Source organism: Juglans microcarpa x Juglans regia, chromosome 1S (assembly GCF_004785595.1).
Source record: "Juglans microcarpa x Juglans regia isolate MS1-56 chromosome 1S, Jm3101_v1.0, whole genome shotgun sequence".
Classification (NCBI taxonomy): domain Eukaryota; kingdom Viridiplantae; phylum Streptophyta; class Magnoliopsida; order Fagales; family Juglandaceae; genus Juglans; species Juglans microcarpa x Juglans regia.
In genome coordinates, this window is record NC_054595.1 from 5,731,879 (window position 1) to 5,755,354 (window position 23,476).

At 38.3% G+C, this 23,476-nt stretch overlaps 2 protein-coding genes across 11 annotated transcripts; both read left to right on the forward strand.

The window, feature by feature from the left end:
- The first annotated feature begins 1,873 nt into the window (after positions 1 to 1,873).
- Positions 1,874 to 14,588, forward strand: LOC121247621 (common plant regulatory factor 1-like). 7 transcript variants are annotated; one of them, XM_041146002.1, is made up of 14 exons: positions 1,874 to 2,102; positions 2,486 to 2,602; positions 2,690 to 2,807; positions 10,247 to 10,328; positions 10,554 to 10,607; positions 10,753 to 10,845; positions 10,975 to 11,055; positions 11,645 to 11,802; positions 11,969 to 12,008; positions 12,147 to 12,201; positions 13,072 to 13,268; positions 13,462 to 13,539; positions 13,650 to 13,775; positions 13,887 to 14,588. In XM_041146002.1, the coding sequence occupies exons 4-14, from the start codon at positions 10,266 to 10,268 to the stop codon at positions 14,127 to 14,129; spliced, it is 1,188 nt and encodes a 395-aa protein (XP_041001936.1). In that variant the 5' UTR covers positions 1,874 to 2,102; positions 2,486 to 2,602; positions 2,690 to 2,807; positions 10,247 to 10,265; the 3' UTR covers positions 14,130 to 14,588. The 7 variants fall into 7 exon arrangements, with proteins under 7 accessions (XP_041001936.1, XP_041001934.1, XP_041001937.1 ...); XM_041146000.1 differs by having other exon boundaries at positions 2,690 to 2,804; positions 10,188 to 10,328; XM_041146003.1 differs by lacking the exon at positions 2,486 to 2,602 and having other exon boundaries at positions 10,515 to 10,607.
- Positions 14,589 to 16,919: 2,331 nt separating this feature from the next.
- LOC121247623 (putative glucose-6-phosphate 1-epimerase) lies at positions 16,920 to 22,188 on the forward strand. Of its 4 annotated transcripts, none has more exons than XM_041146008.1 (8): positions 16,920 to 18,113; positions 18,287 to 18,356; positions 19,214 to 19,270; positions 19,350 to 19,513; positions 20,078 to 20,212; positions 20,547 to 20,649; positions 21,339 to 21,438; positions 21,713 to 22,188. In XM_041146008.1, exons 1-8 carry the CDS (start codon positions 18,064 to 18,066, stop codon positions 21,916 to 21,918), a joined length of 885 nt encoding a protein of 294 aa, XP_041001942.1. In that variant the 5' UTR covers positions 16,920 to 18,063; the 3' UTR covers positions 21,919 to 22,188. The 4 variants fall into 4 exon arrangements, with proteins under 4 accessions (XP_041001942.1, XP_041001941.1, XP_041001943.1 ...); XM_041146005.1 differs by having other exon boundaries at positions 16,921 to 18,113; positions 18,282 to 18,356; XM_041146007.1 differs by lacking the exon at positions 19,214 to 19,270 and having other exon boundaries at positions 18,282 to 18,356.
- Positions 22,189 to 23,476: the final 1,288 nt, after the last annotated feature.

Here is a 23,476-nt window from a genome sequence, read left to right on the forward strand (position 1 = left end):
GGCGAGAAGGATTGTGAGTGGAGAAAACGTCTGGATCACTTGGAGTTGAAGAGCTATGCACTGGGCTAATATCTGATGATGAATTGAAGAGAAGTTCGGGCTTGCTTCCGTAGAAAAAGTGTTGAGGCCTATTAAAGTGAATACCATGCGGACCCATGAATAAAGGCCTTGATTCCTTTTGTGGATCAGATTTAATCCCAAGCCACATTCCTAGCCCGAGCCGAAGTCCAGCGTGTTCCTTCAGTTTGTTATAGTGCTTCAAAGCCGTGTATATCTGCTGCCATTGTGATCTCCATGGCGGGCGATACTGTGTTGACCCTATGGCTGTGATAAATGAAGCTGAAGTTGACTCTTGTACCCGAGGACTCTTTTCCTCTACCACCTGCGCCTCTGAGCATGAAGACAAAAGGAATATTTTGCTCTGATTTGAGGTAAGGTTACTGGATTCTGTAGGTGGCTGAATAGTGAAGAAATTAATGTTTCTTGGTGAGAAAATTAATGAGTGTGGTTCACTATAGCTGTAAGGAATAGCTGTGTCTTTTTCCATCGGTATTCCACCCAGTTGCAGAGATTTCGATGAAGAAGAAATCAAATGTTGCAAATTCGATTTACTAGCTAAAATTTCTTCGATTTGATCACTGGTAAGTGTATCTTGATCTTTGAGAGTAATCCCCTGTTGTTTGCTTGCATTGAGGATTTTTTTTCCTTTGTTGTACTTGCCGACTGTTGAAACCGAAGATGAGAAATTATTAAAAGGCTCTGTTTCTTCATACTACCCACCACCCGTTTGATGAAATGCCTAACTGTTATCAAGAGTGGTTTGAAATTATGCTCTTATCCATGGGTCGTACACAAGTCTTGTAAGAGGTGAACTTAAGAATCCACAGAAGATTTGTGAGTGACCAAGCCTCCCGCATGCATAACAAAAGTTTGACAATTTCTCATATTTTATAGCAATCCATATTTCATGGTTACCTGGCCTTGGCATCATGAATCCTTGCTGAAGTGGTTTGGTAATATCTAGCTCAATTTTAATTCTAATAAATTTTTTGAAAGCTAGACCATAAAGAGGATCTTTCTCCACTTTGATTAAATTACCGAGAGCTTTTGCTATTTCAGTGACATTGTTGAGAGTGATATGATCAAGGGGTAGACCATGAACTTGTACATTAAAAGTTGCATGATTTAAACTGATTCAATGGAGAGTAGCTCCTGGAGACCATGGCTTCAGAATAAGCAAATGCCCTTTAATATTCCATGGGGCTTGATTAAGCACTCTTAGCTTATCTTGTGATGTTCTAAAGGTGAATATAAACTTGTTTATATCTAGCTCTTCAATAAGAAAATTTTGGATGAAGTTCTAAGAGGCTTTAATACTAGAATAGATTGTATATTTGTTTAGATGTCTTTCTGCAACTAACTTTCCTATCATGATTTTATCTGATGTAGCTTGTGGTGTGTCTAAAGCGGATTGAATATTGAGATCATTCCATAACAAAGCTTTTATCTGAAGAATCAATGAATTCATATCCATTTGATAAAGAAGGTGTAGTAGCATAAACTAGTGTTTTGATAGAATCTGTGGAGGGTTTGATATTCGGAATGTTGTTGTAAGAACTCCTCTAGTGTATGAGATGAGTGCGTGAGAAGGAGCAATAAGTGCAGAAAATTATTTCCACGTGTATGGTACATATTTTCTTAAAATGTAAATATTTACTGTTTTTTTACTCAACAACTTTATATCACACATCTATTAAAAAAAAAAAAAAAAAAACGTGTATGGTGACGTATACCTCCCTATTATACGACACGTATATCGTGACGTCGACGTTACCTCGGCCCTCCCTACCTCCCTCCTTCTTCACCACCGTTTCTCTGTATTTTGTCTTCCATTAAATCCAAACTCTCTTTTTCTCTGGTTTTAGAGAGAGACAGAGAGTGGAGTGAAAAATGCAGGCGTTGAGAAGCTAGAGTGAATTGCTTTCTTAATATTTACGTTCTCGCCATCTCAGTTATTTTCTTCTTCTGCTTATTATTCTTCACCACCATTTCTTCTGTTTTTTTACGTGGAAAGGTGGAGATTTGGGTATTGAGAGCTCAAGGTATGTTGAATTTTGCGTTTTGAGTTGTTGAGCTATGGACTCAGAGAAAAATGATATGTACATATATATATATATATTTGATTTTGAATTCCTTCAATTTAAGCTCTGATTGGCGAAATTGAAAATAAATATGAACTTTTGGAATTCTTCGGTGACCGGAAACTTCGGGGCACTAAGAGATATAGGATTATCTTCTTTAGTCGAGTTGAGATTTTCGTTTCCCGGAAACGGACTCTGATGCTCTATATATTTTCTTTTCGTTCATTTTCTGGGCATCCAAACAAAGGGTTGCAGTTGAAACTTAGATGGATCTCTATTATTTACTTTAGAAGTTTTAATTTACTTTTGAATACATATTTTTCTTCTCATGCTCTGTGTACTAGCCATAAGGAGAGAGAGAGAGAGAGAGAGAGAGAGTATAGCAACTGGAGGAGAAATAGGAAGGAAAAATAATGGAATACAAAACGAAGTCGTGCGATCACATGTTGTCGTAGTCTTAAGTAGAAATTTTCAGGTATTTATCTCAAAAATTTTTCCTGTATCGGGTACCATTGCCTTTTACTTATCTCCTAAATCATTTTCCTTAGATTGATCTGGCGATATGTCCAACTACTGCCCGTCAGTTTCTTGTTATCAAGTAGAGTTGTGGAGAAGACAATAATGACCCTCCACCTCACAGTCTTTTTCTGCGGCGAACTTTTATAGGTGATCATTTTTCTCCCTCCTTTTTCCTCGCTTCTATTTTTTAAATTTATTTTTTAGTAGATGATCATTTTGAGTCTGCTTGCTGATGAATGCAACTTGTGGGCATAATGATCATTTATTACACTCATATTATATACGATGTCGAAATCACAAAATCCATCGTCATTCATGATATCTAATTGCCATCGTCATTCATGAAATCTAATTGCCACCACCCGCTTTCTGTTGACCCTTTAAGGATGATTTTTTTTTTTTTTTAAGCATATAGAAAAGGATGATTTTTTTATTGATGAAAATTATAATTATGGCTATATGATTACTGGCAAAAGCTTGGCAAAAAATGTGAAATCTACATCCTTTGTCTACTTGCTAGGGTAGCAGTGGACTAAATATGCAATATGCATTAAATTGTGCGGGTTCGCTAGCTGCTAAACAGGGGCGCTGATTGATTGTATTACTGAAGTTGTAGCATTTGATATGAGGAATTTGTCATTTATAGCTTTTTTCCTAAGCAAACTTGCATGAAAATTAAATAGGGGAAATACAAGAGGTGAGAGTGACCTCAACAAAAACCTCATTATTGAAATTGCGGTGTATACTAACGAACCAAATAAAAATAAATGGGCACTGGATCCAATAATTTGGACCTGAAACCTTGTTCCTTGGCTTGGGAACCGCTAAAATAGCCGGTTCGTAATCCAATTGGTAATTTGGTCCATTTGTTGGATGTGGCTGTGATCTGCGTTTGGATTAGGAATATTGCAATCATGTATTCTAGAGTTGTTGAGGAAGATCTCCCCATCCTTTTCCTTTAGATTCTCGGTTAGGAAATGATAAAATATAGTTGGATATCCAGAACCGGACAGCCCAGATCAGTAGTGACTCATCGGAGGAATGCGCGGCGGTGTCGGGGCTTGAGGTGACAGATTTGATAGATCCTGAGGTGAGGATCCCAGCTATGCCGTGCATGTGGTGGTCGGTGGCTGGAATATGTATTGGCAGTTGAAAACAATGTATAGCTTAGGCGGCACGTGTAGCCAATGCATCTGTGTTTGGCTGGACTTCCACCTGGGTTTTGAAGATTGGTGACTGGAGAGTGCAACTATGGGGCGTGTGGTGGTCCGATGGCCTGAAGGTGGTAAATCAGGCATTTTCCAATGTAGTGGAAAAAATAAAAATACTAATAAGAAAAGCGGAATTTAAAACGGAAAGGCGTACTGTGTACAGGAGGAAGAGGAGGAGCCTCCAGTGTAGAGATTAGGCTGGGGTTTTCTTAGAGAGAGGTCGGAAAGAACTATTAGAGAAAGAAAAGACGGCGGATATAGCGAGGCTGTGCAGATGTAGCAATTGTCATTTATAGCATTCTTCTTCCAGTACTTAAGTCATATTGACGACTTCAATAGGTGGATATGGCCATATGCTTCAATAGGTGAAGCATAAACCTCAGTAACTTGACTTCAATAGGTGGATATGGCCATATGCTTCACTGCCAAGCCTGAAAAGTAACTTAATTTATGGTGGCCACTGCTCGGTGCTGTAGCTAAAATTTTGGTATGTCCAGTGCAAAGTGGCTACTCAGAGAAACGATGAAAATGTTGAAATCCCTGCCCAAGCAAGCAGTCAACAATGGCTGCTTGCTGCTCAACCTCCAGCGCGCAACATCCAGCGCTCAACTGTCTATTGAATGCAAATAAATGCATTCATACGTGAAGCGAGGCATCTATAAATTGAAGCTTCATGCGAGAGCTTCAGACATCCAAGGAAGAGGAGAAAAGAGAGAGAGCCTGAAGAGCTCTGAGAGAAAAGAAGAGAGTTGAGTTGAGTTGAGTGGAGTGTGATCCTCCTCCTCTGTAATATTTTCTTGTGTACCACTATTTAATAGTGAAGCTCTTTTCCGTGGATGTAGGCAGTTGCCGAACCACGTTAAATTCTTGGTGTCACTGAGTGCGTAGAGTGTACTCTTTTATTATCGCTTTTATCCCTTCCGCTGTGTTGATTTCCCCAACAAGTGGTATCAGAGCGATTGTTGGGAAGAGTTTTTTTACAGAAAACTTAGTTTTAGTGCGTAGCTCATTTTTCAAATTTGAGCCTACCACCGTGTTCGTCTCATCGAGACAAGAAAAGCGGTGAAAACCAGAGGCCGGAAGGACACCGAATGCTCCTCCACGCGCCACCTGAAGATCGGAGAGTGAGCCCACTCTCGACACGCACCGCACGCGCTCCAGAGAGAGTCTTGTGCGTGAATCCCACGCGCAATTGACTCTTGAAGGCGCGTGAAATACACGCGCCTACGTGCTGTTAGTCGCGCCACGTGCTGCACGCGCGACAGAGTTCCTGTTGTGGTTCTTTTGCTCATTCCTTATGCTATCTGAGTCCGATTTTGACGAAACAAGACTCGTTTCCAACAAAATCAAGCGTTCCGGACACAACGGTGCTGTTCGTTTTACGATATTCCATCTTGAAGATCCTGTACTTACATTTTGTATTTAGAATTAGTCTAAATCCATGGAGGATTCAGCATCAGGCGCCATGATAAAGCTGACTGCCTCAAACTACAGTCTTTGGAGGCCTCGGATGGAGGATCTATTGAACTGTAAAGATCTGTCTGACCCTTTAGAAGATGAAGGGAAGAAGCCAGATGAAGTTACGGATCAAGTGTGGAGAAAGATGCACAAGAAGAGTATCGGTCAGATCAGACAATGGATTGACTATAGTGTTTTTCACCACGTAGCCCAAGAGACAGATGCATATAGCCTCTGAAAAAAGTTGGAGGATATGTATCAAGCTAAGACTGCTCAAAACAAGGCCCTCTTGATGAGACGGCTTGTTAACTTGAAGTTGAAGAGCGACACCTCTGTTGCCGAGCACACCAGCGAGTTTCAAAACCTAGTTAACCAGCTCGGATCCGTCAACCTGAATCTTGGCGATGAAGAACAAGCCCTGCTACTCCTCAGTTCGTTACTAGATAGTTGGGAGACGCTGGTGGTCTCCCTCAGTAACTCTACCCCTCAGTAACTCTACTCCAGATGACAAACTTACCATGACGATGGTTAAGGATGCCCTGTTTAATGAGGAGGCCAGACGAAAAGAGACAAGCATGAATCAAACTCATGTCCTTGTCACCGAGAGTAGAGAAAGGCCTCGAGGTGATGATAGGGGGAGAAGTGGAGGCAGAAACAGAGGAAAGTTTCAACCGCGTGGAAGGTCCAGCAGTAGCAGGAACTAGCAGACGGGTAACATGAAGTGTTACCATTGTGGCAAAGAAGGCCACATAAGGAAAAACTGCCGCAAGTTTTTAAGAGAGCAAGGTCAAAGCAGTAAGCTGAAGAAAGAAGATGGTGAAACCCTTGTCACTCTTTCGGGAGATGTGACAATACTCTCCACCAGTGACGAGACGTGTCTGCACGTTGCAAGCCATGATGTTGAGTGGGTGGTAGACACAGCAGCATCATACCATGCCACTTCTCATAGTGAATTTTTCACTACGTACAAAGCAGGAGACTTTGGTACGGTAAGGATGGGGAACGCCAGTTCCTCGAAGATCGTGGGAGTTGGCGAAGTGCAGATAAAAATCAACGTTGGTTGTACCATGGTGTTGAAAGATGTTCGACACATTCCTGACCTTCGACTCAACCTGATTTTGGGAACAGCCCTTGATCAACAGGGCTATGACAGCTACTTCAGCAATGGCACTTGGAAGCTGTCACAAGGTGCCATGGTTGTCGCCCGAGGACATATTTGCGGTACGTTGTACAAAACTCATGTGAAGATTGGTTTTGATAGCCTCAATGCAGCGGAAGACTCACCGAATCTGTGGCACAAGAGACTTGGACACATGGGTGAGAAAGGGTTGGATACGCTTGCGAAGAAGGCACTCATCAAGGTTGCCAAAGGAATAGCGTTAAACCCTTGTGAGTACTGTTTGTTTGGCAAACAACGCAGAATCTCGTTCAATTCCTCTACGAAGAGAAGATCAAAGTTGTTGAGTCTGGTACACTCTGATGTATGTGGTCCCATGGAAGAAGAGTCATTGGGAGGTAACAGATATTTCGTGACATTCATTGATGATGCTTCACGAAAGGTCTGGGTATATGTTTTGAAGTGAAAGGATCAAGTCTTCGAGCACTTCAAGAATTTCCACACCCTAGTGGAAAGAGAGAAGGGAAAGAAGTTGAAGTGCCTGCGAATGGACAATGGAGGAGAATATGTTTCCAAAAGGTTCGCTGCATATTGCGCTGATCGCGGTATTCGACATGAGAAGACGGTCCCATATACCCCTCAGCACAATGGTGTAGCCGAAAGAATGAATCAGACCATCATTAAAAGAACAAGATGCATGCTCAGTATGGCTAAGTTACCAAAGCCATTCTGCGGTGAAGCTGTTCATGCTGCCTGTTGCCTGATCAACAGATCACCTACCGCACCACTGGAATTTGAAGTTCCTGAAAAGGTTTGGTTTGGAAAAGATGTCTCTTACTCTCACCTGAGAGTGTTTGGGTGCAAAGCCTTTGCACACGTATCCAAGGAGCTGAGACAGAAGCTCGATGTCAAGTCAACTCCATATATCTTTGTTGGATATGGAGATGAAGAATTCGGATACAAATTATGGGATCCAGTGACAAAGAGAATTGTCATAAGTAGGGACGTTGTGTTCCATGAAAACCAGCATATAGGAACTGAAGCTTCCTCGATGTCAGTAGAGCTTAGTTCCTATACACATCCTGGACCATTACAGTTCGCCACAGATAATGAGGATATGCAGAATCGAGATCCAGAAGCAGAAAAAGAAGCTTAGGGTGTTGAGCAGGGGGAGCAAGAATCCTCTCCACCAGCAGCTGGTGTACCACCACAAGGGTTAAATGGTGATGAACCTCCTTTGGTTGATGAAGCTCAACCAAGAAGATCGGCAAGAGGCCGCCTACTGATTCCGTCGATGAGATATCCAAAATCAGACTATATTCTGCTCACTGATGAGGGGGAGCCGGAGAATTTTCAGGAAGTTCAAACTCATGCTGATAAAAGCCTATGGGTGCAAGCAATGCAAGAAGAGATGAGTTCTTTGCTGAAAAATCAGACCTATGAGTTGGTGAAACTTCCTGAAGGAAAGAAAGCCCTAAAGAGCAAATGGGTGTTCAAGCTGAAAAAAGATGGCCAAGAAAAGCTGATAAAGCACAAGGCCAGATTGGTTGTCAAAGGATTCCAACAGAAGAAGAGAATCGACTTTGACGAGATATTTTTCCCGGTGGTGAAAATGATGTCAATCCGAAGGTTTCAGGATGAAGGGTTTGAAGCTCCAGCTTGAATTGGTAGCCAGCTTGAATTTGGAACTCGAACAGATGGATGTGAAGACAGCCTTTCTTTATAGAGATTTGGAGGAGGAGATCTATATGGAGCAACTAGAAGGGTTTGAAGCTCCAGGGAAAGATCACTTAGTCTGCAAGCTAAAGAAGAGTCTCTATGGCCTCAAGCAAGCGCCGAGGCAATGGTATAAGAAGTTCGACTCATTCATGATGAGTCATGGTTACAAGAGACTTGTTGTAGATCAGTGTCTATGTTCGAAGGTTCCAGGATGACAAGTTTGTCATACTCCTTCTTTATGTTGATGATATGTTAATCGTTGGTGAGGATAGGTCCAAGATTAACAAACTAAAGAATGAACTATCCAAGTCCTTTGACATGAAGGACTTAGGCCCAGCACAGCAACTTTTGGGCATGAAGATTGTTCGTGATAGGAAAGTTAAAAGGGTGTGGTTATCACAACAAAAATATGTTGAACGGGTCATCAGACGTTTCAACATGGGAGATGCTAAGCCAGTCAATACTCCACTTGCTAACCACTTCAAGTTGAGCAAGAGCTCGTGTCCTTCTTCAAAGAAAGAGATTGAAGAAATGGAAGTAATTCCCTACTCTTCAGCAGTAAGAAGCCTGATGTATGCAATGGTTTGTACCAGACCAAATATTGCTCATGCTGTAGGCATGGTGAGCAGATTCCTTTCAAATCCAGGAAAGGATCATTGAGAAGCAGTCAAGTAGATTCTCAGGTACTTAAAAGGTACATCGAAGATGTGCTTGTGTTTTGGGGGAGCTAAACCAGTTTTGGAAGGCTATACAAATTTAGATATGGCAGGAGATCTGGATAGCAGGAAATCTACTTCGAGATTTCTCTTCACTTTTGCAGGAGGAGCTGTCTCTTGGCAGTCCAAATTGCAGAAGTGTGTTGCTTTATCTACAACTGAGGCAGAGTACATTGCCGCAGTAGAAGCTGGGAAAGAAATGTTGTGGATGAAGTGTTTTCTCCAAGAACTAAGGGTTAGTCAAGAAGACTACACGGTACATTGTGATAGTCAAAGTGCTCTAGATTTGAGCAAGAATTCAATGTACCACTCCCGCACCAAGCATATTGATATCCGCTATCATTGGATACGCGAAGTGATGGAACAACAGCTATTGAAGCTTGTGAAGATCCATACAAAAGAGAATCTAGCGGACATGCTGACGAAGGTAGTTACAAGTGAGAAGCTTGAGCTATGCAGAAACATAGCTGGGATGGAGAGCATCTAGGTAAATGGGCATGGAGGAGGAGAATTGTTGAAATCCCTGCCCAAGCAAGCAGTCAACAATGGCTGCTTGCTACTCAACCTCCAGCACGTAACATCCAGCGCTCAACTGTCCATTGAATGCAAATAAATGCATTCATACGTGAAGCGAGGCATCTATAAATTGAAGCTTCATGCGAGAGCTTCAGACATCCAAGGAAGAGAAGAGAAAAGAGAGAGAGCCTGGAGAGCTCTGAGAGAAAAGAAGAGAGTTGAGTTGAGTGGAGTGTGATCCTCCACCTCTGTAATATTTTCTTGTGTACCACTATTTAATAGTGAAGCTCTTTTCTGTAGATGTAGGCAGTTGCCGAACCACGTTAAATTCTTGGTGTCACTGAGTGCGTAGAGTGTACTCTTTTATTACCGCTTTTATCCCTTCCGCTGTGTTGATTTCCCCAACAGAAAATTGGGGCCTACCTATGACAGGTTTCTTCGGAGGACCCTTCTTTGTCTGGCCAATACACGCTGTCAAATGTGTTGGCGTCCTCTTAAGTCACAATTCGTTCTGGGTTTCAGCTATTTCTACTTTCAATTGGGAGCAGTAGCTTAAGGTTACAATTGAATTGCATTAGTTTGTTGCAGCACTTATGCTCAAACTTCAGTGACAATATTATTGCAGTAACGAGACATTATATTGTAATGCCACATCGTGAAAGTTCAGCAGGAATGGTTTACACCAATATTTCAGTTCTATATAAAAGTATAAATCCTAATATTTTAGACTCTTAGTCGGCTTCCTTTGGAATTTTCCTTTGCATCATAGATTGACTTGATAACCATTAATGCAGCCTGATGACTTGTTAATCTGACAAACGAGGATTTTTTGACTTAATTCAAATCAAGATTTTGGAAGGGCGTCTCCATGGGAAAACATCAAGAGGGAAAGTGTTCAAAGTCTGAGAAATCATCTTCACCAGCAACAGCGGTAAGCAGAGAAAGCGACAATTCTTTTGTGGTCCAAACTGGAATGCCTGAGATGCTGTCAAAGAACATCTTTTAATCTATTTTCAAGTTTTATTTTTCTCAACCTTCTTGATAGAGAGGAAAATCAGGCTAGTTATTTATGTGGATACGTGTAATCTTATTAGTTCTTTGGATCTAACTTTCGAAGGTCTTTGTTGAGTGATCCTCAATCCTTCTGCACTGACAGGATAACACTAATCAGATTAATATTCACGGCCATCCTGATTGGGCAGCCATGCAGGTTATCTATTATATGCCTGCACTTAATCTCTTGTTTTGCAAAACAATTGTTGGAGCATGTTTATTTAATAGAATGATTGCTATGTTATTTATCCTAAGAAATAGGAATATGAATAGTAATTCAAACTAATTCATTACATATTCAGGCATATTATGGCCCCCGAGTCACTCTTCCACCATATTACAACCCCACTGTGACTTCGGGGCATGCTCACCCATATATGTGGGGCACACCTCAGGTATTGACCGGCATCAAGGCAGTTGAAGTTTCTTTGCGGTTTTCAATAATCATTCCTAAATATTGTGTAGCGAGGAACAAATTATAAACATTCTTCAAGCATGGTTTATTAACTTATTAATTCTTCCAGCCAGTGATGCCACCTTATGGGGCATCTTATGCAGCAATCTACCCACATGGAGGGGTTTATGCACATCCTGCTGTTCCTCTTGTAAGTCTATGTTCTAACTATTTTTGCTTGGAGCCTACTATCTTAATAATCAGTATGGATTCTGTTTGCCTTTGCATCTTAGAATAACTTCTTTTGTTTTTGTTTTTGATTCTTGTGTCCAAGATCTTGGTTTGTAGACTGTTATAGTCTTCCTTGGGGGTGGCTTGCAATAAGAAGCTTCTATTTGAAAAAACTCACTGGCTGGTTATCTATCCTTCCTGGTAATCTCAGTGTAATGAAAATAATAACTTTTATTTGGTAGACATCCTGGTTTGTCCTGGCCACACTACCATTGTTCCTGTATAATACAACCTAGAAGGTATTGCAAAGAAGCGAGCAATGTTTTCTCATGTAATTATGTATTTATTTATTTTAATTTACAGATCAAATTCACATGGTCTAGGGGTTCCATTGTCGCTCACTATAATTGAAGCTATGGCTCAATTTTCTTTTGAATTCTTGTAGTTCTATTGCTTGCTACTGTTAATGAAGCAATATATGATTACTGATATATCAGTGATTGAGGACAAAAAGAGGCATGTTAGGTGGCTGTTAATTAATTTAAGAACATTATGGTGTGATGGAGCAGGCTGTATCTCCTTTGAGCATAGAAATGCCTACAAAGTCTGGAAATACAGATCGAGGTTTAATGAAGAAGTTGAAAGAGTTTGATGGGCTTGCAATGTCAATAGGCAATAGTACTGCTGAGAGCTCTGAGGGTGGGGCTGAACATAGACGGTCACAGAGGTTTGTTGAACCTTTTTCTTGCTTCTGCCTTGTGATAATCTTTATATTTGTGCAATTCAATTTGCTATGGTAGACTAGCACTCCTCTCCTCCATCCTGTACTGTTTAGATGTCACTTTCTCAGCTCGCATGGCTAGGCTAATTTGTTTCTTTGGCCACATGAACAGTTTGGAGACCGAAGGTTCCAGTGATGGGAATGCTACTGTGGTGATGATTTCGTACTTTTCTTATAAGCATTTTCTTACTATCCCTTTGCACTTGTATCTTTTGATCTGGTTCTTATATTTAGATACATATTGATGGACACAATTGCAAATTTTGATTGTGGTCTTCACCCGTCTTTAGGTTGAGGCAAATCAAGCCAGGAGGAAAAGAAGCCGTGAGGGAACACCCACCACTGGTATCATTCTGATCTTCACGAAATATCAAATCTTGAGAAATAATAGAGTTGGCCTAGTATTCAGCAGCGTAGAATTACCCATCACTGCATACATGGCATGAACCATTTCTCTCCTTTTTCTTCTTTAAAGTTTCACCCTTAAAGGATCTCTTATTCCCCAAAATCCTGTGCCCACAAGACTTTCTCCCTAGGAAGAGAGGACACTAGGCTACAAGGCACTTGGTGACAGTGTATCAGTTAATGCGATGGCTGAACTGGCCTCTTACACTGCATTAGAGTTGTAGTATGCCCTATTGGGTGTCTTAAGCATCTGCTCTTCATGATGATATATATATATTATATATATATATATATACACACGAGAAAGTATACAGTGTTGTGTTGAATTGGATTTGATTCGGGCAAGCAAGGAGAAGGTAACAAGTATGTTCCCCCTGCACAAAAGCTGGTCACCTTAGCTAGTCATACCCATCTGTAGAGATTCAGGATTTGAAGTTCAAATTAAACCATATAACAAGTAGCTGATTGTTCAATTTGAAGAAACTGTGATTCGCAATACCTTATTGTTTCGATTTCTAGGCTCTAGTTTCTTGAAGGAAACATATGAAATATCTTATTGGTCTTTGTGCATAGTGGATGGTAATTTGTTCTTGCTTAAATATGGTTAGAAACGGTAAATTCTACAATCTAAAAAAGAATTTGGCACTGAATTACTAGTTTGTGAACATATTGATTAAGTAGCGGTGTGATACATTGTCACATGTTTTAAATGACTGCTTGTTGGCAAACTTCTGTGGTAAAGAAGTAATTGAGCAATCCACCTGAATTCATATTTTGATGTTTTGGTTTCCTCTATCTCTATATGAACAGACTGTGATGGCAAGATTGAGACGCAGGCCAGTCCAGTTTCTGCTAAGGATGTAAATGCAGCTCCAGACAAGGCCTTGTGCGCAATTGTCACTCCTAGTAGTGTTGTTTCCCCTGGCATGGCCACATCATTGGAGCCCAGGAACACTACTAATATGAATTCGATGACAATAACTACTGGTGTCCTGCTGTCCTGCACGGTATTGCCTTCTGGAACATGGTTCTTTAAGTTGTCAGCTTCTTCCCTCCCATATCTTTCCAGGATATACTTACCATTCAAAAATTTGAATCTTTTTATTGTTTCAAAAAAATTGGTGCTTTATTTTTGGGAAGTCCGTCCCTCTAAAATCTTTCGTTACCTAAATTGGTAATGGGTTGTTTTATATTGTACAGAATGATAGGGAGCTGAAACGAGAGAGGAGGAAGCAGTCTAATCGAGAATCTGCTAGAAGGTCCAGGTTGAGGAAGCTGGTATGGGAAACTGAGCTTTTTAATGCTTAGAAGTCTCATATTGTCGGGTTGGAACCACCTTTTAGCATGTTCTCATTAATTGAGCTAATGCTGTGCAACCCTTTCTCCAGGCTGAGGCAGAAGAACTTGCACGAAAAGTCGAATCCTTGACTGCTGAGAATGCATCAATAAGATCTGAGATAGATCGAGTGACAGAACACTCCAGGAAACTGAGGCTAGAAAATGTTACATTAATGGTAAATCCATGTGCCATCTCTATAATTCCTACTTGCTTTCATGAATTCTTTTTTTTTCCCCTCAGAGTCTCGTACTCTTGCTCCAACTTGTAAATTGGTTTTGATGTACAGGAGAAACTGAAAAATGCTCAACTAGGACAGACAGAAGAGATAATTTTGAACAGCATTGACAACAAGAGGAGGCCCCTACCTGTTAGTACAGAGAACCTGTTGTCAAGAGTTAATAATTCGGGTTCCATTGTTCAGAGCACTGAGGAAAAGAGTGACATGTATGAGAACAGCTCCAAATCAGGTGCCAAGCTACATCAACTCTTAGATGCGAGTCCCAGGGTTGATGCCATGGCTGCTGGCTAACACAAAAGAACCAGCATTACCACGCTTCTTAAACTTGTGGTTTTGGCAATATTACAAGTCCAGAATTACTGCTAACAGTAAGCAGAAGAATGAAAACGAACAGCCAAATGCGATTGGTGCCCGTGAAAATGCAGACACAAATTTTTACCTGTAAGTTGCGGTTTCAGGTCAGAGCTGATGTTATTTTATCAGCAGTCAAAATGCGTGGAAAGCAACTGAAGGTAATGTACACTGAAGAGTTAAGAGATAGAGTCGGGGAAGGAATATGAACCTTTCATATGATCTGCTTGTTCAAATTGTTAATAACCAGTGATTTGGACCCCTCGTGGTATGTGATGAGAGGATTTCAAAGCTTGTACTTATTGCATGTAGGTGGAGAATGACCCAAAAATCCACCCAGAGAATAACTATATTGATGTGAATTTTCCGTGTCAGCTCATACTATGTCATAATTTATGCTATTTTTCTTGCACTTTTCACTTGCATCCAAACAAGATCCTGAGCTCATGGGCAGGAATGCAAAAACCTGCACTTTTTGTTTTAAAGTACTGAGATTATAAAGCTACATTACATTTATTCTTAAAATTTTTTGATTTTGATTAAGTATGCTATATACCACATTCTTATCTCTTATTGGATTGAGGTGATATGCAAAGATTTTGATCCTGATTTTGTTCCCATTATAGTCAGCATAATATGAGAGAAAAAGGTAGGGGGAAAAAATGGTAAGAGATAAAAGATATAAATCCATGTTCCTTAGCCCCCAGGCAAGGAGTTTCTGTTTGGGGATTGTAGCTTGAAGTTGTAGGTAGGTGGTGAGGGCCAGCATTTGGATGCACCGTTGGAGAGTGTAGTACACTTAATCAGTCGACTATCGTGATCATGATTCTATGAGAGAGTTCCTCTTCCAATCCTACCTCCTCCTTGTTTACATTTAGATAGCTAGAAGCCTAGACTTAGGCAGACTAGATAGACTGTTGAAGGTGCATGAAAATTTTCATCTATTTTGTACTGGCACATGGGGTTTATGCAATGGTGAAAATGTGTAAATTTAAAACATTCAAGATTAGATATAATTATGAGTTGTGTAAGTACGTATTTTTTTTTAAAAAAAAAAATATGATCTATCATTGAAAAATAAATTTTCTTTTATAGAGATCTTATATTTATTAATTTTTTTAAAAAGAGTAGGCGGCATTTATGTATTTTATCATTGGAAATATCATTACTGATAGACTATTAGGTGGTGGCGAGGGACATGCAGACTTGACTATTTTGACGATTTGCATGATGTAGTTGACTATTTTGACGCTTTTGAATGAAAGAGTTTGCTACCACTATTTCTATATTGATTGAGAACAAGTACACCAGAACGTTGAATGTGCATGAAAATATTGGCGCCTGGGCCTCACATATAGACGGAGAATGTGCATGAAAATATGAGAGGATATCAATCTCGCTAAAAAATCATAAAATTATGCATTTGGTTGATTCAATACAGACATTTTTTAGTCAAATGGTGTAAATATTTACGAATACTGGCATTTGGCTAATCCAATACGGCAATATCAATGCAAAGGTGCCGAGATGCAATAATTTGATACATAGATTTACAAAGATACATATGATATGTTAAATAAAATATAATAAATAATTTTTAATTATTTAATAATAAAATGATGATAAGAAGATGTCACCTAATATTACTAAAAAAGAAACCAAAAAGCAAAACAAAACTGTTGGCATATGGATTCAAACAAAAAGGCTATCAACCCGCCGCGGTTGGCCTGGAAAGTACAAATCTCATGGTTCAACATCAATTAAACAAAAAATGCCAAAAAAAAGTTCTAAAAATGCTGAAATATCTAATCATTTAACGTATGTTTTAACACCCTTTTTATGAGTTAAACTCTATTTAAAATAGGATACAGTTTACTATTTTGAATCTTTTGATACAAATTACAATGTTAAATTATTAATTAAACAGAAACTTAAATTGATACAAAAATCAGTTTAATCATTTAATTTATATTATAACATTTTCTTCGACTTTGGATAGCATATCTTAAAATTACAATTTTAAAATCCAAACCTTGAAAATCAAGCATCCTATAATCTTTTTCTTTTTCCTGTGAATAAGGAAAATAATCTAAGCATTTCAATTTATCGGGTGACAGACCAATACTATTTTTTTTTTTTTTTTTTAGTTTAAAAAGGCTTATATGTAATCCAAAAAATAAAAAATTATGTAGTTATAAATAGTCTTGGGAGGTGAACCGTGAGGCGTGAATGTTGTTTTTCCCTTTTATTTTATTTTTTTATCTTTTATCATCTGACATCATTTTCTCACTCCCCTACAGTCTGCATGGGGAAGTTGGTGAGTCAAATCAAATGGATGGCTCTTCACAACATTATTTCCATTCAACAGACAGAAATGCTCAAGGCACCGAAAGTGTGACCCCAAATTTTTTTTTAAATCAGTGATTAAAAAATATTTTTTAATGATATTATGAATTTTTTATTTTTTAAAAATATTTATAATAATTAAAAAAATAATAATAAAAATAGAAAAATAAAAAAATAAAATATACTTTTCGAGACATATATCCTATTCTTTTTCAAAACAAAAATACAGAATTGTCCTAAAATTTTATTTCAAATACAAATATTTTATTATTTCTATAAATCACACTTCATATTTATTTTTAATTTTAATTTTTAATTTGTTCTAATTTTAATTTATATATTATGTATATATAAATTATGTGTGACATACAGTGCGATGATGATTTGAAAAATTTTTCTTCAAATATTGACCGTTTGTACAGCTTTCATGCACCTCTCGTATCTCCATGCTTTTCTATTCAGTTGCTTCTCTTGATTTTTCCTTTCTTTTTCATTCAGTGGCTTCTCATTCTTCAATGATCTTGCCTCCTAGTCCTAACCCTTTAATTTGTTGTTTGGGTTCAGTTTTAGTTTCAGTTACCGAACACAGATTTTCAAATATTTCTGCAGAATTTGTTTCTTGAACTTGTCAAAACGCTTGGCCATCCGTGTAGTTAAACTTTTTTTTTTTTTTTTTTTTTTTGTGTGGGTTTCTTCTAATTATTGAATGGGCAATACTTTTCCATCAGATTTGATTATTGTATATATCAAATACCAGTTTTTGAGAGTTTTAATGCAAAGGGATGGTTGTGCAGAGGTCTGTCTTGGAAAGTTTCTGAACTTTAGTGGCCTGCTTGAGTTTTGGAGTCTATTGGGGGGTTTTCTTCTCTCTTAAGACTTGTTTGGTGGTTAGAGTCATTACAAATATACTTCTTCATAGATTTTTAGTGTTCCTATTTTTTTTTCTCTCTCACTATTGGTTTTTGCTATCGAAATACTATTCTTTGGAATTGGGTTTTGTTTTAGTAGAATAACTCGGTTGTCAGGTGAAAATATATTCATGAAAGTTGTCTTCTTTGAGTAACTATGACAAGCTTTGAGGGACTTCTTTATGAAATTTAGGTGTTAAACAGTTTCCGTTATGTTTTTGGATGAAAATAGTTTTATATTCAGATGCCAGATGTTCCAGTTTTAGAGTTCCCGTTCGTGGATTTTAGATTTCACCGGCATTTTCTTAGAATGAGCATCTCTGAAGGAGCTTCCATTTTTTTGGTTATGCTTCAATTCATGACATTACAAATTTGTCACAAGATAGCTGTTGGGTAAGTTCAGATGCTGAACTGCTAGTGTGACTTTGCGTTTCCTTTTCTTCGATAGTCCAGCATTCTTTGTGTTCAGAGAGTTTCAGATTTAGCTTAGAAGTCTTTAGGAGCGTTCAAATCATTGTTGGAGAGGGAAGAATTAGCATTTTTTTTCCAGTTGCACAAAATGGAGCATTCTGCAGCGATCTCGGATTACAGGGCAGCAGTCGAAATCACAAAGGACTCGAATGGGATCGATCAGGTTGTGCTTCGGAACCCACAAGGGGCTTCGGCACGGGTAAGATTTCCTTACGCCTCTTGTATGCTTCTGTTTTAGCAAGGAATTAAGTGAACTAATTACAAACCCATATGTAGCTGGATATACCGTTTAACATATTAGCTTGTGTATAATTTTGTAGAAGTTATGGCTTAGAGATTTGGAATGATATTTCTTATGGTCATATAGGTTAGCTTGCATGGAGGACAGGTAACTTCTTGGAGAAATGAGCATGGGGAAGAACTCCTTTTCACTAGTAATAAGGTGTGATTACCTAATTCTATCAGACTTCTGTGGTCATCTGTTTCAATTCTCGAGTCTTTTCTTTAACCCATGCTTTTTGGTTGCTTCGTGTCTTTACTTATTCTTGGAGCTATAAAGGAAGTAGTGTTGGGTTTCAATTAAAATTCATATAATGTGCTAATTTAGTATGATTCATAATATTCTAGATTTCTGTCAAGATAGATGCTACTGAAGAAAATATAAGTTGGACACATAATTAATGTTGGTAATAATTTTGTTAATTCATGTAACTTGCTAAGAAAGTACGTAGAACAGGATCTTTCATGCATTATTCCCATTATTCGATGGAGCTTCCAGGTTGAAATTCTCACAGTTAAACAAAGTTGAAAAGCTTAAACAACCAGCCCCCCTGCCCTCCCCTCCCCCATCTATTCTAGAAACTTTAGTTATCTATTCGAAATGCTTAAATGGAACACAATAGTCAGGTTTATATATTTCAACGTTTGCATTGTCAAGTGGTGCAATTGTGCCAACAATGGATTGACCAAGCAGTTTGGTTGTATTAACAATCTGAACCCAGGATAGTTCACTTTGGTAGGCAGTGGTTGATGAATTAAAGTTGTAAGACTCTGCCCTTTTGGTTTGGACATTGAATTGCATTTACTGCTACACAGAGATATCATGGACAGGTATCCACATTTACAAAATTTGTTTTTAATCAGTGCAAAAGATTTTATTCTATAAACGAGTAAACTAAGAGTGGCCTATAGTTAGTGTCCGGTACTTGGTTGCCATATCCAGAAAAAAGTGATTGAAACAAACTTTACCTACTAGAGACACAAAGATGATTCATTTATTTGTATACCCTCAAAATGTAGGCCATTTTCAAGCCCCAAAAACCAGTGCGGGGAGGAATACCCATTTGTTTCCCACAGGTACTTGTAATTATTCTGGTGTACATGCTTGACTTTAAAATTTTGTTGTTGATGCTTCTTAATTTAATCATTTGTGAAGTTTGGAAACGGCGGATCTCTAGAACAGCATGGATTTGCGAGAAACAAGATTTGGATAATTGATGATAACCCTCCTCCTCTGCGCCCTAATGATTCCCATGGGAAATCTTTCGTTGACCTACTACTTAAACAATCGGAAGAAGACCTAAAGTTCTGGCCCTATAGGTATATGCTTGAGTCCTGTTTTATTAATGGGAACCACTAGTGGTGGCATTGACATATGATGTATATCACTTTAGAGTTGGTAGTAAATCTTATGTTTCCATTAACTATGTTTTACGCCATCAATTTTGTTGCAGATAGAAAATAGAGCAGGTGAAATATGAGGTCTTTTTTGGTGTCTATGGTCTTAAATATTGCTGAAATTAAGAGGCACTACTGGTATCCCAAAATGTACTAGATAACATAGTAGCAAAAATTGAGTTGAGATTTTTGAACATTGATTTTTTACTGTTGTCAAAATTATGGGACCGTGTACATAGAAAGTTCGCAAATTCTAAGTGGTTGAGATGAACATGTAATATAATAGAAGTAGAGTTTCTTATTTTGAACCTCAATCCTCTTTGGATTGCATGGTTGATTCCTAGAGGCCTTTATGTCTAGCTGAGTGGTGGTAATATGTTGAAAAACTTGCATTGGATCTGTTGCAGAGCATATGAAAGACTATGCTGACATATCTTAATGTGTTTATCAAGGGATCATTTAATGCTAATTTCCCTTCTTTTCCAGCTTTGAGTTTTGTCTTAGGGTGTCTCTTGCAACAAATGGAGATTTGATGCTGATATCACGGGTTAGGAATGTAAATGGCAAGCCATTTAGTTTCTCATTTGCCTATCACACGTACTTGTCAGTTTCTGACATAAGGTATGGAGTATGACCTTTTGAACCTTAAATATTTTTAAAAAAATCAAAAGTCAGATATTACGAAGGCAGAAATGCATAGATTTAAAATTAAAAGAATGAAAAGCATGTTTTCTGTTCTATATGTATCCTGTACATCACAATTAGAAAGAATAACTTGGTGCTTCAAGATTGTGTCCATCTTTTTCCTTTTCCGTTCTTTTCTTTTCTTTTTGGTCGGATAGTGCCTATGTACAAATAAAGAAATACAAATATGGTTTTCTTCTTCTATTAAATACGAACCTGTTTGTGCTGGGTGTTTAATATGCACTCATATGAACATAAATTATGTCCACAGTGAAGTAAGAATAGAAGGGCTGGAGACACTTGACTACCTAGACAATCTTTGCCAAAGAGAACGTTTTACTGAACAAGGAGATGCCATAACTTTTGAATCTGAGGTAACCTCTCGAGTTTTATTTGTAATCTAATACTTAAATAAGTTGTTTAGCTTGGAGATTCTTGACCTAAAGAATGTTGTGAAATTTCTAAATCAGATGTTTGATATTTTTTTCTAGATAATCTGAGGTTGTTAATTTCTTCCACAAGGTTTTAAATGGAAGCAGGACTTCTCTTATCCAAAGTCCAACTCAATGTGTGTGTATGTGCGCATGCTTTTATCCCCTGAAACTTTGAGTGAGCAATAAAGGTTTCATTTGTGACAGATGTCAGCAAATGACAACAGGGTGGCTTCTTTTGTCAGGACCAACGCAATGAGAAAAATCATTTGTTGATATTGAAATATTCATGGGTAAACTACCTGGAAATCTGATTTTAAATTGTAGATTGCTTAGATCCAGCTTGTTCAATTGAAACTTTGAGCGAGCAATAAAGGTTTCGTTAGGGTCAGATGTCAGCAACCGACAACAGGGTGATGGCTTCTTTCTCAGGACCAACATGCGTTGATATCGAAATATTCATGGGTTATAACTCCCTAGAAATCTTATTTTAAATTGTAGATTGCTTGATCCCTCTTGTTCAAATTGTAAAGCATAAAATGGAAACAGAGTAATTTATCATGTCAATGTGCCTTCAATTCTTGTGCCTATTAATTTTACATTTAATCACTAAGCACATTCTTTCCTGGCAGGTGGATCGAGTTTATCTTAGTTCTCCTAATGTAATAGCAGTCCTTGATCATGAAAAGAAGAGAACGTATGTTATAAGAAAGGACGGACTACCAGATGCTGGTAAGCTGCCATACATTTGAACAAGAACAACCATCACATACAAATTCCTCATAGTAATTATAAGGAAAAGGATTAGTTTTGCTTTATTTACACTTGTACTTTATATGAGTGGACTAACTTGAAGTGGTCATAACCACACTTGAGTTACGTCTATAGATTTTCACATGCCAGGGAAACCACTAGTAAATGGCTAGAATGGCTAATGGTCCTCATTATGATACTGGATTTTTATGGTTTTTGGCCTTCTTTGTACCCTTTTCTTTTCCTATTACAGTGGTGTGGAACCCTTGGGAGAGAAAATCAAGATCAATGGTAGATTTTGGCGACGAGGAATACAAACAGATGCTTTGTGTTGACGGGGCAACAATAGATAAACCTGTCATTTTGAAGCCAGGGGAGGAATGGACAGGGCGAGTGCAGCTCTCAGTTGTGCCATCAAGTTTCTGTAGTGACCAACTCAATCTTCAGGAGTGGTTTTGATGAATGGTACAAAATCTCAAGAGCACGAGGATGTTACTTTAATGTTTAATATAATATCTCAAGTTCCACGTTGAAGGAGAGGAAATATAGAAAAACTGTGATTTCTCAGAGTATGCTCATAGGAAAAGTTATGTTTTAATTGAATGGCTGCCAAAGGAACTTTGGATAAGAATTGCAGCATAATCAGTAACATTTTCCTAATAATATGATTAAGTGTCTGCTCAAACCCCATTGCCAAAATAGGGATTTGAGCAGAGCTAGGTTTCCTTCCTTGCATGTTTATTTCCGGTTAGCATAATGATCATTGATTAATGAATCTCTTCCAACCATATGTTGGAGTTGGGCCTCTTATAAATCTGATACACTGTATCAATTAATACAAGAATTTTGTTCTTTCATCTAAAATTTTATCATCTACAATTTCACGAACTTATGTTTTGAAAAATTATATGCATACATACGGCCATTTTCATAATCCTTTACACAATCTTATTTTAAATGAGAGGCATTTTTGTAAAGTAATTTATAAAAGTAATATCTTTTTAGAGAAATATCATCTATTTAAAACAAGGTTATATGAAGGGTCGTAAAAAAAAGTCCGTGTATCATTACTCATATGTTTTTACATTGTATGGGGAGTTTAATTCAAGTGGTTGATCTTTGATTCATTAGTTTTCATGTGGTATTTGTGTGGATTTGACTTGAGCTCCGTCAATGAGACTAATAGTAGAGTGAAGAAATGATTAAAATGAACAAAATTAAAAGCGCGGGAAAAAAAAAAAAAAAAAAGTCCAAACCAAGAATAGAGAAGCTTGTCTAGAAGAGATTTTAATAAATAATAAATTACATTATCTTAGATTACTCCAATACTAATATTTCAATGCAATGATTTGATCTAATGAGGACCTCGTTAAGTACATTTCACGAAATTGGACGGTGGAAGGGTAGATCAATCTAAGGCTGTGCATTCGTACTGGATTTTTATCCGGCCCAGTCTAAAAATCGGATATCCGGTAGATTTGGGTGGTTAACCGCCCGGATTATTACTATGTGGTTAAAATAAATTTGTAACCACCCAGATCCGGACATGGATCCGGTTTGGCCATGCGGTTACCCGTGACCGCACTATTTAAACAAAATTATGATTAGGTCAAGCTGAAACGTCCCAGACTGAGCAAACTCCTAGCCTCCAGGTGATATCCTCACTCTCTCCCTTACTCTCTCTGACCAAAACCCTAAGCCAGACCCATCATGGTCGACGACCAACTCATAAAGATGAAGCTTGGAGGGGTTCACGACTGCAAGGGTTCTCAGAATAGCGCCAAGATCAACAGCCTTGCATGCTTCGCCGTCCTAGAGCACAACAAGAAAGAGTCTGTCTTCTCCCCTTTCTTTTCCCCATCTTATTTTATTTCTTTATCTCGAGCCTCTAATTTATTGTCTAGGTTTCGTTTGTGCCGTTAGATTTAATGGGTATTTCCTATGTTTCCCACTTTGGCTAGATCTAAGTTTATGTGTTTGTAGATCTGAGTTTTTGTGCTTGTAGACCTAACTTTCT

What these genes read in the sequence shown, in the direction of transcription:
- LOC121247621 (XM_041146002.1), top strand. Translation starts at nt 10,266, where the DNA reads ATGGGAAAACATCAAGAGGGAAAGTGTTCAAAGTCTGAGAAATCATCT. An exon ending in TGAGGGAACACCCACCACTG is followed by an intron (nt 12,202 to 13,071) that starts GTATCATTCTGA and finishes CTATATGAACAG; the next exon opens with ACTGTGATGGCAAGATTGAG. An exon ending in GGTCCAGGTTGAGGAAGCTG is followed by an intron (nt 13,540 to 13,649) that starts GTATGGGAAACT and finishes CCCTTTCTCCAG; the next exon opens with GCTGAGGCAGAAGAACTTGC.
- LOC121247623 (XM_041146005.1), top strand. Translation starts at nt 18,003, where the DNA reads ATGGAGCATTCTGCAGCGATCTCGGATTACAGGGCAGCAGTCGAAATC. An exon ending in TACCCATTTGTTTCCCACAG is followed by an intron (nt 19,271 to 19,349) that starts GTACTTGTAATT and finishes TCATTTGTGAAG; the next exon opens with TTTGGAAACGGCGGATCTCT. An exon ending in GGACGGACTACCAGATGCTG is followed by an intron (nt 21,439 to 21,712) that starts GTAAGCTGCCAT and finishes TTCCTATTACAG; the next exon opens with TGGTGTGGAACCCTTGGGAG.